Source organism: Ostrinia nubilalis, chromosome 21 (assembly GCF_963855985.1).
Source record: "Ostrinia nubilalis chromosome 21, ilOstNubi1.1, whole genome shotgun sequence".
Taxonomy (NCBI): domain Eukaryota; kingdom Metazoa; phylum Arthropoda; class Insecta; order Lepidoptera; family Crambidae; genus Ostrinia; species Ostrinia nubilalis.
In genome coordinates, this window is record NC_087108.1 from 11,558,431 (window position 1) to 11,579,185 (window position 20,755).

General features: G+C 41.4%; 3 protein-coding genes across 3 annotated transcripts in view; 2 read left to right on the plus strand and 1 right to left on the minus strand.

The window, feature by feature from the left end:
- The first annotated feature begins 97 nt into the window (after positions 1-97).
- On the plus strand, positions 98-6,453 carry LOC135082521 (coiled-coil domain-containing protein 42 homolog). Its single transcript, XM_063977322.1, has 7 exons — positions 98-350; positions 793-994; positions 4,003-4,176; positions 4,791-4,869; positions 4,946-5,085; positions 5,737-5,999; positions 6,331-6,453. Exons 1-7 carry the CDS (start codon positions 241-243, stop codon positions 6,356-6,358), a joined length of 996 nt encoding a protein of 331 aa, XP_063833392.1. The 5' UTR covers positions 98-240; the 3' UTR covers positions 6,359-6,453.
- A 65-nt stretch (positions 6,454-6,518) lies between these two features.
- Positions 6,519-11,931, plus strand: LOC135082529 (putative odorant receptor 85e). The gene is made up of 8 exons (XM_063977330.1): positions 6,519-7,700; positions 7,970-8,095; positions 8,939-9,156; positions 9,247-9,280; positions 9,629-9,807; positions 10,142-10,231; positions 10,866-11,021; positions 11,806-11,931. The coding sequence occupies exons 1-8, from the start codon at positions 7,187-7,189 to the stop codon at positions 11,860-11,862; spliced, it is 1,374 nt and encodes a 457-aa protein (XP_063833400.1). The 5' UTR covers positions 6,519-7,186; the 3' UTR covers positions 11,863-11,931.
- An 82-nt stretch (positions 11,932-12,013) lies between these two features.
- LOC135082523 (serine/threonine-protein phosphatase alpha-2 isoform) overlaps positions 12,014-20,755 on the minus strand; it is a 62,094-nt gene continuing 53,352 nt past the window's right edge. The window contains exons 5-8 of the mRNA XM_063977323.1: positions 20,255-20,451; positions 17,744-17,891; positions 17,059-17,197; positions 12,014-15,079 (exon numbers count right to left, since the gene is read on the minus strand). Of these exons, the coding sequence (XP_063833393.1) occupies positions 15,076-15,079; positions 17,059-17,197; positions 17,744-17,891; positions 20,255-20,451 (488 nt within the window). The 3' untranslated portion in view covers positions 12,014-15,075. The remainder of the gene's footprint in view (positions 15,080-17,058; positions 17,198-17,743; positions 17,892-20,254; positions 20,452-20,755) is intronic.

The window sequence follows — 20,755 nt, forward strand, 5'->3', positions numbered from 1 at the left end:
ACACACAGTTTTATGAAATGGCAGCAATACTCGTATTTTATTAATAAATTAACTAAATTGAAATTATTGAAATAAAATCATTTTAAGATCATCTCTCTCTACAGTCTACTTAAGGTTCTACTCGTTACCTCTCGTTACTAAGCAACAAAAGTTGTTTATTTACTATCTTTCAAATTGACTGCTATCACGAGTTTACACGTTATTTTTAGTTTATTTTAGATTGAACACTGAACACCGAAAATGAAGAAAACTTCGAAGGATTTGGCGCCTATCGCCATCCCACATGGCCCTCCGGTGGAATCCACCGCCGAATATTATAAATCTCTCATGGAGAGCGCCAGGATGGTCAAGTATGCTACTATGCTATCCACCTCTATAACCTAAATATCGAGAACTCTACAATAAATGAGATATCCCAGGAATATCTATCAGGATGTTACGTGTGCTTAGAGTTAAATTATGGCGCGCTTTTTACACACTGGATGGAGCATAGCATCAGGAACTAGATTTTTAGAAAGAAAGAAAGAAAAAATATTTATTTGGTACTAAATGATCCATAATTTTATTAAATAATCCACATAATTCCAGCTGAGATCCACGTTGCCCGTAAGATTCGTCCGTTTCAGCCAAATGACGTCCACAGCTGGACATACTTATGCCTTCTCCAAAGTACTTCCCGCGACCTTTACCAGATCGTCAGTCCACCTACTGGGAGGCCTGCCTACACTACATCTTCAACATTCCAGCCAGTAAGAGTAGGTAATTTCGTTAAAAATAGGCACTGATTTGCAGAAAATACCCAGTCTGGGATGTGGCGCGGCCGACTCCGCAGGTGCTCATGGAGCAGGCGCGCCGGGACCTCATGCAGGCAGATGAGAAGCTCGCCGAGAAGAGAGAAGAAGAGAAGAAGAACAGAGCCGTGATGGACGCCAAGTGGGAGGACTTGAGGACCAAGGAGATGCTGCTGAAGGAGTCTTTCATTAGCTTTAATAAGGTTTGTTTAGTAGACAATGGAAGATGAGGGATATCACATTCACAGGGTACATAGATAGAGGGATTTCATGATTCAGTAGGTACATTACATAGGTAGATGAAAGCCTCCCATTCTTCAAGAATTGCGCACTTAAAGTATTCATATTCATTTATTTGCTCACTAAGTGTAGGTACATAAGGTCTTATAACTAAATACAGCAAAATGAAAAGCTTAGAATTGGCTTGACAGCATTGACGCGTAACGCGTAATGTGTTTGGCAACATGTTCAGGTTTTGCGCCAGGGTAGTAGGGTACGGATTGCCACCGTTATCATGCATTTAAACTTCAAATTATCCACTGTCTCTATGTGGGGACCTTAAGGCTTGGTATTTCTGCTAAAGTAGGTATTTCGCGCTGTCAAAATCTGCGCGCGCAATACTTCGCCGAAGACAGCGCGCCAAAGAGCTCTCGCGGCTACACAGTATAGAAATACGCAGTTTAGACATACGCAGTTGGTTAGGTTAGGTTGACTTCCTTCCGTTCAAGCGTCACACTCACAGCACTTTCTAATACAAATCATATCCAAGTGATACAAATTAAAACAACTTTCAAAATTTTTGGGAATATATTTTAGAATCGAATAAATATAGAATATAACTGCCAAAGTAAACACGGTTCAAAGAGGCGTGGCGTCACCCGACCTTCCGGAAGTTCCGCGCCGGCTAGAAGAATTTCAAGATCACGTCACCCGACCTATCGGTAGATCCTCGGGAGCTTGAGCGATTGGAAAAACATTTTATGATCAGTTACTCGTAGTAGCGATTATTTAGAGCTTGGATAATAAATTATAGTTGTTGCAATTCACAAAGCTTTGCATGTGGTTAATTACATTAATCAGTACACGCATCAGTTTTGTTCAGTCTTTTTGTTTATTAATAAATAAAAATATCATACTAAAATTGCATACATATTTGTTTGTATTGGTCTGGGTGTTTTCTTTCCATAATTTATGTACAACGTATGTACGGGGCTCTGTATCGAAAATCACTATGAGCAATGAGCATCACACACTGTTACCTGGAGTGCATTACCGCAGCAAAATTTTTATAAATGTTGTGCTTTAGAGAGTCGAGAGTATAGCAGATAATTAGTCCATCGTGAGCAGAAATTTGTCCACTAATAGCAAAATTCGTTCAAATTATAGTTTTAAAGTTATTGGCTAGAAGATTATTTTATCTTGCAGCTTAGACCTTTAGCTACAGACCTTAGACAGTATTTTTGAAACATTCTTACGCATGGTGGAGGAAGGGACGCTCTAGAGCAGTGGTTCTTAATCGGTGGTCCGCGGACCACTGGTGGTCCCTGGAGGCATTCCAAGTGGTCCACGATGTGCACTTGCACACCTTGGTCAAAACCACTTTTAATTGATTTTTGCAGTCAAACTGGTTTTGACCGATTATGAGGTGGTCCCTGACAAGACAGAAATTTGGTAAAATGGTCCCTCATGACATAAAGGTTAAGAACCACTGCTCTAGAGACTCAAAACTACAAGGATACACATGAACTCCAGTTTTAAATCCGTTGATATCTGCTGCATCTGCCATGTTGCATGCGGTGTTTACCTTAAATTAATTGTGCATTTAGTTATTACCACTATGGCTGTATGTATACTGTGTAAGCATCAATGTAACAATTTCTGGTAAACCAAATAATATAAATAAAATAAATAAAAATGTTTTTGGCTATAAGATTCTTCTATCTTACGGCTTAGACCTTTAGCTACAGACCTTAGACAGTATTTTTGTGAAAATTCTTACGCATGGTGGAGAAAGGGACGCTCTAGACACTCAAGTCTACAAGGAGTCACATCAACTCCAGTTTTAAATCCGTTGACATCTGCTGCATCTGCCATCTTTTTGGGTAGAAGATTCTTCCATCTTGCAGCTTAGACCTTTAGCTACAGACCTTAGACAGTATTTTTGAAACATTCTTACGCATGGTGGAGGAAGGGACGCTCTAGTGACTCAAGTCTACAAGGAGTCAAATGAACTCCAGTTTTAAATCCGTTAACATCTGCCATCTTTTTGGCTAGAAGATTCTTCTATCTTATAGCTTAGACCTTTAGCTACAGACCTTAGACAGTATTTTTTATTATTTATTTTTGTCAGTGTGCTCTTCTAAATAGTGTAAGACGATTGTATGTAGGTACTATTAAAATTTAATTTTAACTCATTGGTTTTGTCTCATATTTGAGGAATGTAGTAGTCTTCGTTTAAAAGAATGCGAACGATTTAAATTTCAATAGGTAGACAAAATTGATAATTCTTAATTATCAAAAATTTAAGCTTTCTCCAGTAACACTGATATTATTATACTGTGACTCATCAAAGTCATCATTGTCAAAAATATTGACAAATCGCGAACTGTCACGGCCAAAAAACTGACACGCGTCCGTCCTCCGTAAGCGCCACCGCGCGACTGATTGAGATTGTCCAAGCCGTCATGGACGATTTTTCCACATTTTTTAACATAGTAACTAAATAAGACGCAATATAAAAATTTCATCCGTTAAAAGCCCTCAAGTTATTTCTGAACTTTAGTTTAGTAAAAGATTTAGAATCTCAAATCGCTTATTTTAAAAATAAAACCATAAATAGAAAACGAATAGAGGTAACTTTGGGAATATATTCTATCGAGTCAACTTCATCAAATCGTGTTTCCATCCGTTAATAGCCCTAGAAAATATCCTCAACTATGCCCAATAAAAATCTTAGCCTTTAATTTTACTGTTTAGTACCTCAAAAATGGAAAATGAAAACCTCATTTTCGCCATTTTCTCTGCTACCCGGCCTTAACCCACGTCTTTTCTGCCCGACTGCTCTAACATCGAACTGAGACATACCGACTACCCTAACCACTGAGTCACGGATAAGTACCTGCATAGGCAAACCTGTCGAAATTTTGAAGTCTCATCGTGAGTCATAATAGTTTCGTTTTAAATCACATTTATTCATCTATCCACCCACCAGTTCATCAGAGAAAACCAAGAGAAACGCGACCGCGCCGAGCGCAAGATGGAGGCCGACAGTGAAGTCTTGGAGCGAAAGACGCGCGAAACCGAGGCCATGAGGCAGCGTGTCGCCGAGATGGAGGAGGTCAAGCAGCTTATGGAGAAGCAGGTCAAGGACTACACCATCTATGAGGTGAGCTGGACAAAGGGGCAAAGGGTAACTCAACAAAGCTGTAATCAAAGGGTCCAATGACCCCTAGCCTAGCTACCCATCCTTATCGCTCGCGCGTAATTATATTGCTGTCGCGACTGTGCGACTGGCACCCTACCCGCAGTGAGTGTGCGAGCGCGATAGCAACATAATTACGCGCGATCAATAAGGATGGGTAGCTTGGGGTCATTGGTCAAAATTCTACGTGCTCACGGACCAGACTATAGTGCAAAAATATGGATCAAGTCCTCAAAAAAGTCCCTGGGTGCATCACAGCCCCGGAAATACACTTGAATGTGACAGTATGACGTCATTATTAGAGATTAGAAGTCTACTTAGTTGTGGGCAAGCCCATCGTGCGTGCCTCACTTAGCGTAGTGTGGATCCGCGTCTGCCTTTTAGCTGTTTGTTTAGGTTTTATCAAATCAAAATATTAAAACAGAAGCAACTTAAGTAAATGCTAAGCTTATTGGAATCCCGAAGACACCAAAGTTGGGAGAACTTTTAGCTACTAACTACACAAGGTTTGATTGTCATTTAATTCCTGCCAGACTGAAGACTGTTCTTATTAATTTACTTAATATTTGAATTTTCAGGACTATCTTATGGCGGTCGTACGCAACTATCCCGAGTTCAAGCAGCCGCTTGACGTCTTGAACCGTTACGAAGCTTTAGGTATTTACACAAACAATAACTGAACTTTACTTACAGAAATTAACAGCATCTAACGAACTGGGATTTCATATTGCAGCGGCAGCAAAGAGCACACTGGCAGAACGTCAAGAGAGAGACCTAGAGATGTTGGAAGAGGCGAGGCAGGAGATTGGCGCCCTCACTGAAGAGAAGAAACTGTTCATCATGGGCTTGAACAACACCTTGGCCAACTTGAGAGTAAGTCCTTTTCCTTTCACTCTTATAAATCTAAGACATTTTATTTTTACAGTTTATCTCTTCATAACATGGGTATCTTTGGTAAAAATTAGATATGTTCCATTTGAAGATGCCACAGCCTATTAAATTTACTTAGTTCCATATACCTACTTAAGTACCGTCATCAGACCTAGGATAGCGCATGAAGAACAATCGCCTTTATGCTATGACCGCAATGGACGCCGAAATGCCGCTATCAAAATCAATCGAGTCCATAATTTATTTGATGTGAAAGTGTCAACCAAAAATAATCTAAAGGCGTACGTAAGACAATTTCCGATCTTCCTTGACAAGGCCTAGGCACTGCAAGACTCTTAGGGCTATATTTCACCGGGACACCATGGCGGCGCAACCAGTCGCCCGCTACCAACAAAACGTATACAGCTCTATAGAGAGTTACTCACCTGGTGTCCGTTTGGTTGCGCAAAGCTGTATACATTTTGTTGGTAGCGGCGCAACCAGTCGCCGCTACCGCCATGGTGTCCCGGTGGAATATAGCCCTTATGTGGCGGTGTCTGACTGTCTGTCAATGCCTTAAAAAAAACGCAGTATGTACTGCTAGGAACTTAACATTCCATGGTTTCCCAAATGATATCTCACCTGCATTTCCAGTGGCAATACGACAAAGTCCGCAACCGGGTCATAAAATGGGAGTTGGCCCTGAACCGGCTCAAAGAAACCGCAGCCCGACGTCACGTGGAGCTCTGCCACGTCCGTTCAGCCATCTGGGCTCTATACGTCAAAATCTGCAAGCAGAAGGGACTGGCCATAGACATCAAGACGTCCGACTTTGAACAGCAGCTGGTGGTTATAATGAGAGCGCTGTTAGAACTGAGGAGAATCTATAGGATCGCGCAGAGGAGGTCCAAGGAAAAGTAAGACACCTATTTTTGGAACTATGAATGAAATCGTGTTCTTTTTTTATAAGAATGTAGGTACCACACGGTGGAGTTAACTGCGCATCTGACGGCCGTGACGTCACATCAACTGCAACGCTTTGATCCGAACGGGGTGAACGCGAGATGTTCGTGTGAGTGCAAGGTGCGCAGTTAACTGGAACGGGTTGTAGATTGGTGTCACGACAATTCAATCCCGAGATAACTGGAAATCATAACAACCCAACCCTTGACTTGATCATGATTACCTGCTTAACCATGACAATTTCTTTGATGATGATTATTTTGATTGACATCGATGTTTTTTCAGGGACGCCGAGTCAATGCAAACTGCATGAAAAGGTAACAAAACTGCACGAAAGTAAGTGTTTAATTAAATAATTTATTAAATTTACAAATCACTTCATGATTTTTTAATACATTTTCAATGAAATTATTTTGTTTCATTTATAAATAACTAAATAGATATTAGCCAAAGTTGGAAATCAAGCTTTTTAAATATAAATAGGTGTTAGGTAGCAAAGTTAGTTCTAAGTTAGCTCTTTAACTAGTCTAAGTAGTGGTTTAAATTTTAATAACGATCGTTTCGAACTTAAATGAAGTTTTGTCAAGTTTTAACTGCAGGCAACTTAACGTTGGTTGTAATTACACCTTAATTGAGTTGACAACAGTTTAAACTTCCTAATTAGAGAGGGTTAATTAGTGCAATTAGTACCTGTATGTAATAAAAGACCCTTTAGATTAATGAAGAGGATATTATACCTAGTAAAATGTTTCTTACAAGCGAATATCGCGTGGAAATTTAGATTTTTTTCCCGTGACGTTTCAGACATCAGATTTTTTCTCAGATCAGGTGGATCAGAGGAGGAGGGATGGATCAGGAGGATCACATCATCAGATCAGGTCTTAGGTTTGGATCCCAGAAATATGGGCCTGCGTTTTGTAGATTAGTTTCTCCCTGCTGAGCTAAAACTTGGGACTTTTTATGCAGTAGTTTGCAAATTTTAATGGTGCCACTGTTCAAATTATATCGCAACAGAATAGTTCATTGTATAAGCTCCTTAAACGTAAATCCTTTAATAAATCCAAGCTTTTAATAATTATCCGTAATAAGTTCAGAAACTAAGCTCCGCCGTTGTCATTTTGAGACAAGCTGGTTCACCAAAATGAAGTTCCCGTGGCGTCGAGGTGGCATGAGGCCTAAAGAACCTCTGTCGACATTGGACTCACTGCCAATAAATAACTACACGCATTTCTTAGAAATACCCTTGAAGATAGTAGGCTGCTGGGACTGGTACGACCACCCAAAATCAGAAAAAGAAATCATCATCAACAACGTGTATTTCTGCATGGTTCTATTTGTCCTCATCAATGTCCCAGCAACTTTGTATATCCACTTGTATACAGAGTGGGTAGACGTCATGACCAGCCTGGACAAACTGGCTGACTGCCTCCCTTTTGTGGTCTCGATTATCATTGTTGTATACTTTGGGTTGTATAGAAAGGAGTTGTACGAATTGACGAAGTTTATGCAGCGTAAGTTCCACTATCGTTCGGCGAACGGCTTGACGAACATGACGATGCTGAACAGCTACAAGACCGCGAGAAATTTTGGGTACTTTTATACAGCTTGCACCATGTTCAGTGTGTCTATGTATATGATACCGGAGATTGTGAACCGTAAGTATCTCTCAATATACAATTTGCTTGATTTACTTAAACGTTCTTTCGTAAGATACACAAGGCGAAACTAGGTTGTGAAGCACCCAGGATCAAATGCTGTATTTCCTAAATTCCAAACGAACAAGGACTTATCTTCTACCTTTGAGTCTAGGACCTACATTTTAAGTAAGCAGTAGACAATGTCATTACACCTAAGCCTGAAGAATGATGATTGATGATCTTAAGACTGTATATTTTCTAAATCTGCCAGAACCCTCTGATTTTAGGATTGAAAAGACAGCCTCTGCAGAGCTATATGTACATGGACGTGACGAGGTCTCCGTTCTTCGAGTTCACTCTCTTGCGGCAGTGCGTTGCGCAGGCGTTCGTTGGACTGGCCATGGGACAGTTTGGTGAGGAACAAACAATGACGCTAAGAATTTTCTAGTCTAGAAGATGCATTACACTACGCTAACTTATAGAACATCATATTGTTGTGAAGCACGTAAACAGAACAGTCGTCCAAAATTTTACACATATTTGTGTCCAGAAGTTCCTACAAATTAAATACATAATAAACTTGCTTACCTTTCTGTAGACTTCATCGCGTTTACAGCTAATTTCATTCTTCTGTCCTGTACGGTGCAAATGTAGGCGCGGTAACGTCCATAGTACTTAATCCAAATTTAGAGCTTGCGGTTGAGTTGAAGATACCGGTCACTTGATGCAGTCTTTTAGCACACACGAACGAAAAATATTAACATCGATACGATCACAGTAGAACAGTTTAGGTAGGGTAGGTATAGGATCACAGTAGAACAGGTTAGGTACATTGCGGGTAGGGTAGATGTCAGAGACAAATAAGTCGTGTTGCCAGTATACAAAAGTAATGGAAATAAAAGTGTTGCCGTGATAACGAACAGCATGACTTATTTAAAATAACTTTTTTCAAAGAATTTACACCCGTATTCACAAACATTACTATGAGGTCTCACAGTCCGCGTGGACGCACTGGGTCAAACACGAACCAATCACTGACCTCTATTCAACGCTGTGCGTTCGATTTTCTGCTTCACTTAAGCAAGTATCGTTTGTGAATACGGGTGTTAGATTTTTTGTAATACATAGTGTTCCGCAGGGATGCAAAAAGCCGTAAGTTCATACTTAGTAACTTCCTCTAAAAAAGGGCAGAACACTGATTTGCAACAAGTTCTTGTCTGTTGTTGTACATTCCCATACCCGTCATATCTTTCCAGGAGTATTCTTCGCGTCCAACGCGATTCTTCTGTGCGGTCAGCTGGACCTGCTATGCTGTAGCCTACGCAATGCGCGCTACACCGCACTCTTGCGATGCGGCGTGTCGCACCGCAGCGTGGCGGCCGCGCACAGCGACATACAGGGCGACGAGCTGTATAACTACATCTACAATATTGCTGAGATGAGGCAGTCGATATACCATTATGATCAGAGGATGGTAAGGTATTCCTAACGACTAAAGTTGACACAAGTTTATGACATAAAACAAGCACAGCAAAATAATATTAATCAAAATGTATTGTTTCAGAGCTACGAGATAATAAATAAACGATCATCTTTTGGTAAGTGGGGAGTGGGGACCGATAATAGAACCTAAGTAGGTAAGTATCTACCTGCTGAACCTCGCTCGCTGATCAAAGTAGACTTCATGTAAAGAACTTCTTCGCAGAACCGGTGTGTGGCGAAGTACTATCTATTTCAGGCTTTTGAATAAAGACCATCTTTCAGGAAACGGAGTAGGTACTTTAAAGCTCACCTGCTTAATGGCTTCAGTCAGGATAATAGCTGGTGCAGTGGCTCCATGAAAAAAGAAGCAGAAAGGTCGTCCTTTATAGGATCTATAAGAGGCCTGCTTACATCAGGGAACTGCTACTGGCAGAAATGACAATAAATGATTTGCATATCACCAGACATCTACAGCAGCGAGTTCGACGCGGCGACGTGCGAGGCGTTGCGTGATTGCGCACGCGCCTGTGACGTCATTAACACGTTCAAAGCCAAGTTCGAGAGCTTCGTGTCGCCGCTGCTAGCGCTTAGAGTGGTGCAGGTCACTATGTACCTCTGCATGCTGCTGTATGCTGCGACCTTGGTAAGTGTAAACACGCATCTACTTCGTTTCAGCCAAATGACGTCCACTGCTGGAGAAAGGTCTCCCCCCCCCCCAATGAAGGATTTCCACAACTACCGGTCCTGCGCTGCCCGTATCCAGGTTCTTCCCGCGACCTTCACCAGATCAGCTGTCCAGGTCCACCCAGTGGGTACCTATGCCTACTTACCTTGATATTTTTCAGTGATCTTCAAGAATATTTTCCCGAAAACTTAGAATAAATTGGGAATGGATTTGTTCTTTTTTTATTTTCTTTTTGTGTCAAACAAATTTATTCTTATCTTTATCTTAAATCTCAAGACGTTTCTATTTTCAGAAATTAGACATGGTGACGGTGGAGTATTTGGTGGCTGTTGCGCTGGACATCTTCGTGTACTGCTTCTATGGCAACCAAATTATTATACAGGTTGGAATACTCCTTCTACCTAAGGAGTGGAACTTAATTGATTACAAAATTCAGTTTTAAAATTCACTTTTTCTCCTGAGCAAGCACCAGCAGATCTAGAAGTGAAATTGTTACTCTGAACCATAGAGTTATTTAATAACTCTATGCTCTGAACTGAACTAACGATGCTTCAGACAACGGTTCTGTTTAAAATTTTCATTTAACTAACCACAAGGTTTTTGATGACAAATATTACCCCCCCTAGACATGTGACAATCCCTGCACGAAGCGAATAACTCCATACAAAAAACGCCGGAGAGAAGCCCTTTCAAAATTACAACTGTCACGTTTTGCCACTTGTCCAGGGGGAAGTCTTTAATGCGTTTTCATTAAAATTACTACAGTCAGGTCTGCGAGCACGTAGAATTTTGTCCAATGTCCCCAAGCTACCCATCATTATCGCTCGCGTGTAATTATGTTTGCTGTCGCGCTCGCACACTCACTGCTGCCGCCCGTCGTACAGTCGCGACAGCAACATAATTACGCGCGAGCGATAAGGATAGGTAGCTTGGGGTCATTGGACAAAATTCTACGTGCTCGGAGACCGGGCTTTAACCTTGGTTATTGTATTATTTCAACCACTTTACTATTGCAGGCGGACCGCGTATCCACCGCAGCGTACCAGAGCTCGTGGCCGACTATGGGAGTGCGCCCGCGCCGACTGCTGCTTAACATTCTCCTCGCTAACAAACGCCCAGTGGTTGTTCGCGCGGGGAACTTCTTGTCTATGGATCTCCACACTTTTGTCGTGGTGAGATCTTTTGTCGATCATATCCTATTTTCTTCCGTTTAATTTCGTTGTGGGGCCAATGACAGTTGAAACTTTTCCTCTGGGGCAAACATCTTGCTAGTTAACAGGCGCCCAGAGGTTGTTCGTGCGGGGAATTTGTTATTTTTGGATCTCCACACTTGTGGTGAGAACTTAAAATTCTTTCTCCTGGGACCAACTTGGCCCTTTGTCTGCCTAGCCGGGCTAGGATGCGCGCCGTGATAAAATCGTATCGATGATTTTAGACGACAAATGACAACGACAAAAATCGATAAAATGGCGCGATAAAAGCTTACAGAGGCGCGCATCCTAGGCCTTAAATCCTAAGACTGAAAAGGGCTGAAATCGCTACAAAATACTAGCGTTAAACTGAGTCAGTGCCTGAGGTATAGTTCCAAAATACTGAACTGTCGTATGCATGACATTGACAGTGGGGCGCCACCGTCAATACCGGATCGCTGGTTCCGATTTTTGCCATGTTGGAAACCATATAGTTGAACGATGGTAGCGCCCCCCTGTCATTGAGTTTGGTGGGACAGTTCAGCGTGGGTCATCTATATAGAGCGGCAAGGGAGGCTGTTTTTGAGACGTCAATACGTCAGTGAGAAACATCAGATTTGTTTTTGTTTGCTTTGTCACGTCATAACAATTTCAATTATATCCCTCCCGTACCGCTCCCATAGCTCAGGCACTGACCGTTAGGCGCTAGATCTATAATAAAGAATCTATCACACTGTACAGCTCATTACAAAGTCTTTTGTTTCAGATAATCAAGACATCTTTCTCTTACTACACTTTATTAGTAAACGTAAATGAAAAATAATATTACTCATTGCATTTACTTTGAAAGGGCTTTGTATTTAGAGGCTTATTTAGTTTAAAAAATTGTATCAATAGGCACTTTTACTTAGCTGTAGAAAATATAGTTCTTATTTCTTAACGGATTAGGATTAATCTACAAATAAAACATGATGAATCTCAGAAAGAATTTTATTTACGAAATTAATATACAATTCTCTTGTTCATACATAATAATCGTTTGTATTGACCGGCCGGGGCCGCAGCGTCAGTCTAATTCAGCAGCGACAACAGAGTGAAACTATGTGGGTGCGGCCTGCTAGGTTCACAGCTCTGCGATTTAAAAGATCTTTTTTATGAAAACTTCATTTTAATGACGCGATTCCAGAATAATGGTAGCCTTTCGAACTAAGCGTCACAGACGCAGCGTCTTTAGCTTTGGTCTTGTGCCACCAACGCCGCGTCACTAACTCGCTTCGAAAGGCTACCTTTTAGACCAAAGCTAAAGACGCTGCGTCTGTGACGCTTAGTTCGAAAGGCTACCTTAAATCTGCCAAAAGACGTGCATTTATTGGTGCGTTTGACGGAAAATAGAAATTGTAAGCGTTTAGTAAAATGGCGTTCGCTAAGCGGTAAGTGCTGTCACTGCTATAAAAATGAATGAAAATGAATGAAACACGTCACTATTGAAGTTAGCAAAACGTGTCCTCGCCGAAAACTGCCGTAGCGATCGCTATTTAGCTTATAAGCGCTTACAATTTCTATATTCCGCCAAATGCACCCATTGTTGCATATTTCACCACTGGTTTTCAAACTTTCTTTTTAGAACCCCGTTTGCAAATGGGTGTGTATAAAATAGGCTGTGGTCTTCTATAAACGCCGTAGGACGCGTACATCCTTACAATATAAATGTACTGTTGTGGACTCCTTCAGACGTTGACGTCATCGTTCAGACGTTGACGTCATCGTTCAGACGTCGATAGCAACGTTTAACGGTGACGTGAGACGCCGCGTATATAGGAGACCGAAGCCATATGCCAGCGCAAGCTGCCGGCAGCTTGAGACGTCTATAATATTTGATTTCGATTATACATTTAATTTTGATATTGTTTGCTTGTATCATAGAATATTGATACCTTCGCGTCACATCGCAGAGTGTAACCGTCCAAGCAAGCAACTACCGTGAAAACTAACGTCCTGCCTACCGGAGGGACTGTGTTTATTAATATTTGTTCTCCAACACTACGCTTCGTTACATATTTATGCTTACTACTTATATTAAAGAGGAGTTTTATCAATTACTTCCAATATTATCATTACATCGGTCATTAATATTAAATTGCGATCGTCGGTTTTAACACTGGCAGGTTTTGAGGTCAAAGCGTTATTTTACTCACATTTATAGCAATACTAATTTATAAAATTTGGCAATGCGCCTACGTCCATATTGGATTCGATTATCTTTGGTGTTCTTAATAAATCACCATTAAATAAAAAATATTCCCTTAATAATCGGGAAGTTATGTCATAATAACGCGACATTACTTTTGTTTTCTCGTCGAAAACATCTATTTATTATTAATACCTACAATGATTTCACAAGACGTTACTTACCACGAAATTTTAAGTTAAACCTACCATCGATTAGTATCAAAATGGCTGCCAGAATTAAAACCGTTCGCGGCTTAAATTACTCGGATATAGAACGCTACACGCCTCACGCACCGGGCATCCCAGGCCCTAACTAACTGCCGTATTAAAAACAATATTAAAAAATAATTTCTACACCGCACCGTTTCCCAAACATGCAGGATAAACGAAAACTTTCCTTATATCACGTTCTCAGCTACATTGTAACAGATAATTCTGTGATACAATTTATGAATATGATTTCATATTACAAGTTCAAATAAAATTATACACTGAGATCGCGGTAGAATAAAAAACAATACAATATTACATTACTTGGCTGAGTGGGACATGCCCACGATTACAAAGGTTGAGAAACGATGACTCCATGCAACGTTGGCAGTTTACTTACAATAAAATGGCTGACTTCAGGGACCACGTGACCAGTGAAGTTTGAATAGTGATGGTAAGACTCCGACTTATCGATACTTTGGACAATATCGATAACGATGACAAAATGAAGATTGAATATGTAGATAATATCGGGTGAGTCAATATTCTTACTGATAGGACGATATTTCTTAAATTAGCGATCAAGCTTTTACACTACGGCTACGAATAACGTATGACAGTCCATACTATCTACATGTAATCAACGCATTAGAAATTAATAATTTAAGTAGATGTATTAAGTTCTATTTTGCAAAATGTTGTTTTTATTAAACATTCACTGGTTACATCGTCAGCAACAGAAGTTGCTCGCGACTAAAACGTCGCTTGTGAGAACCCGGGGCTTCCCGGGGCGCCGAACAAATTGGCCAGCAATTGCTTTGCGAGCGATTGGCAACTAACACCCGGCTATAACAAAGCACGAAATAACAAACAATAATATTAAACATAATATCGTTTGTTAATCTGCCTTTTGAACGCTTGCGACCGATCAGTCAACCAGAGAGCGCGATACGACGCTTTTAAATAATACTTGATTGCTAAAATTTCATAATTTATAAAATCATACAAAAAAAATTACGAGTCCATAATAAAAAATGGGCACGAGCGATACTATACGCGACCGGGCGGCGGCACGTCACTAAAACTAAGTCAATAATTCACCACAAGATGGCGTCGTTGTCCATTAGTGATGTGACGCTGTCCGGGTTTTGGGAAGCTACTAATTTTAAGCCAAAGCTTTTTTATGCTTACGGTTGTAGCTCTTAACTTTCCTCGACTGCAACAGATCTGTTTCTACCTCTTTTTGTCTCTCTCACACGTATAGTGTTATCTCTTTGTTAAATGACAATGCCTGCGCTATACGAGTAAGGGTACGTTTTTGCACACACGCAGTTCCCAAAATTGGTTTTCAAGATTTTCTCGAACATTCCGAGCTTCGCATGTGCATAAACGCATATCAAAGAGAGGTTGAAAACTGATCTATTGTCGAATCGAAGCGCGATAGTTCTCTCAGTTCACTATAGGCTAAAACATAGCCTGAAACCTGGCCTGTAAGTCGGCACGACGTATGTTAAGCAGCCAGGCACGGTAGGGGTTCGTAGGTGGTTTGTATGGGTTCCATGCAAGTCGCCCGCTCTCACTGCATCAGCGCGGACCACTAACTGGGGAAGGGAGAGACAAACAGGTTTAATGACGTCACTCAAATCATAAAAAATAGGGGCAATTCTGTTGGACCAGTATCTAAGTCCCAAACATGTCAAGATAATTATTTTGTAAAAGGTTTCGGCTTTTTAATTTTTTTTTAATCTTATTACAGTTACGGCTGAATTTGTCCCACAATTAGATATTGGTCCAATAGTAATGTAAAATTAAGAAGGTTAATAAGAGCTGGCGAAAATAGATGGCATTTTATGGAATACATCTTTCAAATTGTTCATGTAAACTTTCGTGAAAGTGTCGGTTAATAAAACGAAAACTTGAAATGCATGAATAAAAATATAAGCATAATATAATAATCGAAATCGACTATGCATGTCGCACGGCATTCACTTATTAAAATGAGTGACAATTAATTAGTATTGACATTTTTGTGTAATGAATGAGTGAAAGTTTAGACATAACAAATCACTCTTTCTCTACCTTGTTTTGTAACTGCTTCAGATTCAGATGTCTCTGAAGTTGAGAAAATACGTTTATTTTAACAATTGTACAAAAAAATGTAAAAAAACTAATACTATACAGAAATATCGCTTCTTTTGTCTCGCGATAAGTCACGCCTCGTGGTAATGTGAAATTGTGTTATACTCGTACTTTTATGTGGTAGTGTATGGTGCGTAAAGCACTCATCGATCAATATGTGGTAGGTAGTATATAGAGCAAATAAAAGATACTTATAGATCGCCCATGTAGTGTATGTTGTGTTACCCATTGTCCTAAGTGAACGACAAACGCGACGCGAAAATAACAAGTAGTCGTCGCGTATAGTGGCCTATGTAGTCGCGTAGGACATAGGCCATAGCTGCGTGAAGTATCGTTCGCAGAGGCGCGCCGCGTCAAGTCGCGTTCAGTTGCTCACCTAAGAGCCAGAGAACAAGATGCGTTGTGGTGGCGGTGAGACCACAGAATAATAATAATAAGTACTACGTACAGAAGTTTTACTTCGCGAAGGTATTTAAAAAAATGTATGCTCAATGTCATTAACAATATGGTGTAATTTAGCCTGTCTCAAGAGTCAAGCACCATTTTGTTGACAAACGTCAGTGATCGGCACTGCGCCGAAGCTATAGGGCTGACTTCGGTAAAATGATGTGACGTGAGGTGCTAAACTGCGGAAAATGGCGGAGGAAATACATGATTTAGCATGAATTATCATGAATAATAATTAACTACTTATTTACCTCTCAGTGTCTTGAGGCAACTTAAAAAAGTACATTCTGTGTTTTTATTATTATTTTAGGCAGTTAAATACTACACAGTATTTAGTACACCATTTTCTTTATTCACAAGAATACGCGTGCGTGAGTCAATGTTCGCTCGTATGTGAGGCCTTGTCGAATAGTATCCTGTAGGTGGGCCATCGTGCGTGTTTTGTTTTCGATGTAAACTCGCGGAGATGAACAGGCTTGGTGAGACGCCGAAGCGATGTCTATGCGTCGTCTTACAAAGAAATATTGGCAGGCACTCGAGCGGTATGGCGTCGCGTCGCGCGATTCGGCGAAATCGTTACGGTGCGGCACCGCAACGTATCGTGTGTCGCGTCTCGTCGCTCACCCAAGTAGGGTTGCCAGGTATAAAAACACAAAAGCCGGACTATGTGCTTCATTTGGCCGGACATTTTACCCTAAAAGCCGGACATGCGACGGGGGGGTGCAATTAGTGAGCTCACGAGTGAGTACTATCATCATCGGTTGCCTAAAGTCCTGATGCGTGCGTGCCTTATTCTGTGGCTCGACTTTCGCCTGGCGCGGCAGCCAAATAAAAAGCCTAACAAAAGCCGGACATCGGTTATTTTGTCCGGACACGCAATCAAAAAGCCTATGTCCGGCTTTATCCGGACGCCTGGCAACCCTACACCCAGACAATCGGATCCTCGCATGTTGTTTGCGAGTGTGTGCTCTATAGCTGTGGAGATAAGACTCACTTCTTCTTGTTCTTGGGCTGCGCACGCGGCGGCGTGTTGGGGCGGCCCATATTGAGGCCAGAGTACAGCTTGCGCTTGTCGGCCGGCTTCAGGATCTGAAACGAGCACATGAGAGTCTCGTCCACCGACATCAGAGCGCCTGGAACAATATTTATGCAGTTGATTACATTGTTCAAATCACCATGGGATAGTCAAGATTTTGTTCAAAAAGAAAAGAAATATTAGACGAAGAACAAATGGTGGTGCCTAATGACATTGTCAAACTCTTGTAAATGAGAGGATAAAATGAAGAAGTCAAGTCTCCGTCCAGCAATGCGGCTGCAGGGCTAGGATGCGCACCGTGATAATTATTTATTTGCTTTATCGACGTCAAAATGTATGGGCAAAATCGATAAAATGGCGTGATAACCGCTTATCGCGACGCACATCCTAAGCCTACAAGTAAGGGGAACGGTCCCTATAACAATCTATTCTAGTAGCTGAAAAGGTGACATGTGTGGTGGTGAGGTGAAGGTAGCAAGCGCAGCGTAGGACATCCACCCACAATGTAGCAGGAAGGAAGGTGCTGGATGCAGGCCACCACAACCAACCGGTCAATCTGTAATTCATTGGGGGAGGTCTACATTCAGCAGGGGACGTCCTGTGGCTGGAATGATGATGTGGTGAAATTAATCAAGGTACTCACCGGCGTTGTCGAACTCGCCGCAGTAGTTGGGCGCGGAGAACAGCGTGACGAGCTGCCGCTTGGCGAAGAACTCGTACCCGTCCTCCACCACCTGGTGCGCGCGGCAGATCAGGTCGAACTCGTGCTTCGACAGGAACTTGCCCACCACCTGAGAACGTTTAGTTATGTTGCTTGAATCTGAAGTTAAGCTTGATATGCACCTACAATTGAAATAAACTATTTTGATTTCATTTGAAGCTTCTGGGGCCTTGAATTAGTTACTATTGTAGGCGGGCCATAGCCGGAAGGGCTGTGGCTAGATTAGAGAAGGTTTTGTCTGGAATTCGCAGTTCACTCCCACTTATGGCGAGTGAAGGAGCACCGTGATCTTTTTAGTGTGTATGCCTCGTGTTTCTGATTTAGTGAGCCCCACGTAACCTACTCTGTCCCCACAGGGTAGGTATGTAGGTCAATGCTTTTTTCCCTGTTAAAAGGATATTAAATTTGAAAGAAAGAAACATGAATACAGTAATAGGACAATAGTAGCACAACAAAAAACGAAGATGGAAGACGGTATGGTGTGTGTGAGGACTGAGCAGTGCCACGGTTGTCGCAAATGCATGACTATTCCCAAAGCTGCAACTCTTTTTTCAGCCAAGATCTACAGCTTTATTGGCGGTCATCTTAAAACCGAACCAGTGAAGGCCAAGTCTATTGCCGTAAATGAGATGCCCATTGAAAATGGGACCCACGGTGACAAAAAGTGAGCCCCAAGCAGAATAAGAGTCACGGAACTCAAGTAATAAATATGACGCAACTACACATTCTGCAATATCCCCCCATAGTTCAAAGACAATACAAACAAATGTCCAATAAAACAAAGCGCTAGGATGTACACAGTTGAGTAATATGAATTTGGACGTATCAGTGAACTGATAGGGCATTGTTATCAGTTATTGATTGGCATACGATATGACGTGACTGTTAATACCCAGTGAAGTCATTCACCGCTTGCAAACTATTATTTTCTTAGTCAAAGAAAATATAAACCAGTTTTCTCGAGTTTCGATAGATTTATCAATCGTTTGATAGAAGAAACTTGATTCATTTATGACTTATCGTTAGCCAGACGCGGATCCACCGTTGTGGGCACTGTGGGCATGCCCACAACCCTAATTTGCTTGTTTTAATTATGATCTATTGATAAGATCCATAGGCTGATGATAAACGGCTGACTGATGAGCCTTAAAAAATCGAGCGTGATTTGGAACACAGCCGTTCCACTAAAACGCCGCCGCCACCGACCACTTGGCTCTCACTTTGCTAATTTTTGGTGGCTGTGCCCACAACCTTTTTTGAGGGCTGGATCCGCGCCTGTCGTTAGCTCTGTTTGAGTTATGCGCGAAACAAATGTTATTTTAATGAAGACGTGATGTGTCTTCGTATTTCAGTATGTTCATCCGATCACTAGTCGTTATTTTCGTAGCCCAGTGTTTTAAGAGAATTAAGATTGCATCGACTCTCGAGCTAGATACTTAAGCTGGGTTGCGCCATCTTACTTTAACGGTAACTATGACGATAACCAGTGCTTTTGGTTAACTATTTTTAAGATTTTTGTTTTTATAATGTATTTTTATTTTTTGATAATTACATTGTAAAAAGAAAAAATTAAAAATAAGAAAGAAAAATGAATAAAGAAATAATAATAAATTTATTTATTTCGACCACATACAGATCATAGTGTTAAGTTAAGTTGATTAAGTTCTCCTTTGTTTGCCATCTTTCTGCCACGCTTTCTGTCAAAGTGAGTTAGTTAGTACTCTTATCTTTAGCGCTCTAAGGAAACTTTATGATTTTTGTATGGAGTTTGACAGATTTTTGACGTTTGTCAAAGTTAAAGTAAGATGGTGCAACCCAGCCTCAGTGTACAATCACTTTAGTGCATTTGTTCCCTCCCTTGATCAGAAAATTGTGTCTTGAATCAAATTGATTCTCGACTCTAGCTCAGGGCTAGCGGAAAAACATTTTTTACGCAGGGTTGCTCGCACCTTGACACTAAAAGGCGAAATATAGGGTAGGTATAAAGGAGGCATATAAAAGCCTGTCTCCCCTTCTTGGGTATGCAAATGCCTGTAACCTCGGTTGCTGCAACGACAACAAAATTTTTAACTGTACCAACCTCCGTGCCGAAGTAAAACTGACACCGCGGTCGTTCTCTCCCCAGCCGGCGGTGTCCTTGTCTGGGTCGGACCACAGCAACAGGTCAACCTGATGTACGCATGTATCCTTCATTGGCGTTGAAAAGGTTAAACCTTTGTTTGTCACCTGTCATCTGCTTTGCAACGGAGGGAAGTCGAACCTTAATTTCGAACTCCTATGTTCTTCTGATTAATTTCGTTGCGGGTCCAATGACAGTTTAACTTTCCCCCGGGACAAACTTGACCTTCATGGGTTTTTATGGCGGTCAAGCTGTAGATCCTGGCTACACAGGAGTTGCAGTGGTGGGAACGAGAATAGTCCTGTTATACCAACCTCAGTGCCGAAGGTAAAACTGACACCGCGGTCGTTCTCTCCCCAGCCGGCGGTGTCTTTGTCTGGGTCGGACCACAGCAGGTCGCACAGCAAGCCCTGGTCGGGCACGTCGGTCGGCCGCATGATCCGCCGGATCTGCTCCATCGCTTGCAGGTCGGGCGAGAGACCGCCATGGCAGCAGAAGATTTTCTCGTCAACTGTGGACAAAGAGAGGGTGATTATAAATAAAGGAAGAATCTTCAAGTACATCATTTGCCTGTGGTAAAATAGAGAGGTCGTGCTACTGCAGTGGAGACTAAAACACTTGATGATAATGATCTTCAAGTATAAAGTGGCTCTGTTGTCGAATATAAAATAGAATAAAACTTTATTGACACAGTAAAAAACAACACAATAAGAATAAAAACAGTTACTGAGCCACTGCGCCAATAGTGTCAGTATTTATCTTGTCATGCTCGTAAGGACATGTCAAGAAGCTGGTCTTCCGCGTACTCCCTTGCT

Excerpts from the sequence above, each read along its gene's own strand:
- LOC135082529 (XM_063977330.1), top strand. The coding sequence starts at position 7,187 with ATGAAGTTCCCGTGGCGTCGAGGTGGCATGAGGCCTAAAGAACCTCTG. Across the intron at positions 7,701-7,969 it reads GATACCGGAGATTGTGAACC|GATTGAAAAGACAGCCTCTG; the intron begins GTAAGTATCTCT and ends CTCTGATTTTAG. Across the intron at positions 11,022-11,805 it reads ATCTCCACACTTTTGTCGTG|ATAATCAAGACATCTTTCTC; the intron begins GTGAGATCTTTT and ends CTTTTGTTTCAG.
- LOC135082521 (XM_063977322.1), top strand. The coding sequence starts at position 241 with ATGAAGAAAACTTCGAAGGATTTGGCGCCTATCGCCATCCCACATGGC. Across the intron at positions 351-792 it reads GAGAGCGCCAGGATGGTCAA|AAAATACCCAGTCTGGGATG; the intron begins GTATGCTACTAT and ends ACTGATTTGCAG. Across the intron at positions 4,870-4,945 it reads GAACCGTTACGAAGCTTTAG|CGGCAGCAAAGAGCACACTG; the intron begins GTATTTACACAA and ends TTCATATTGCAG.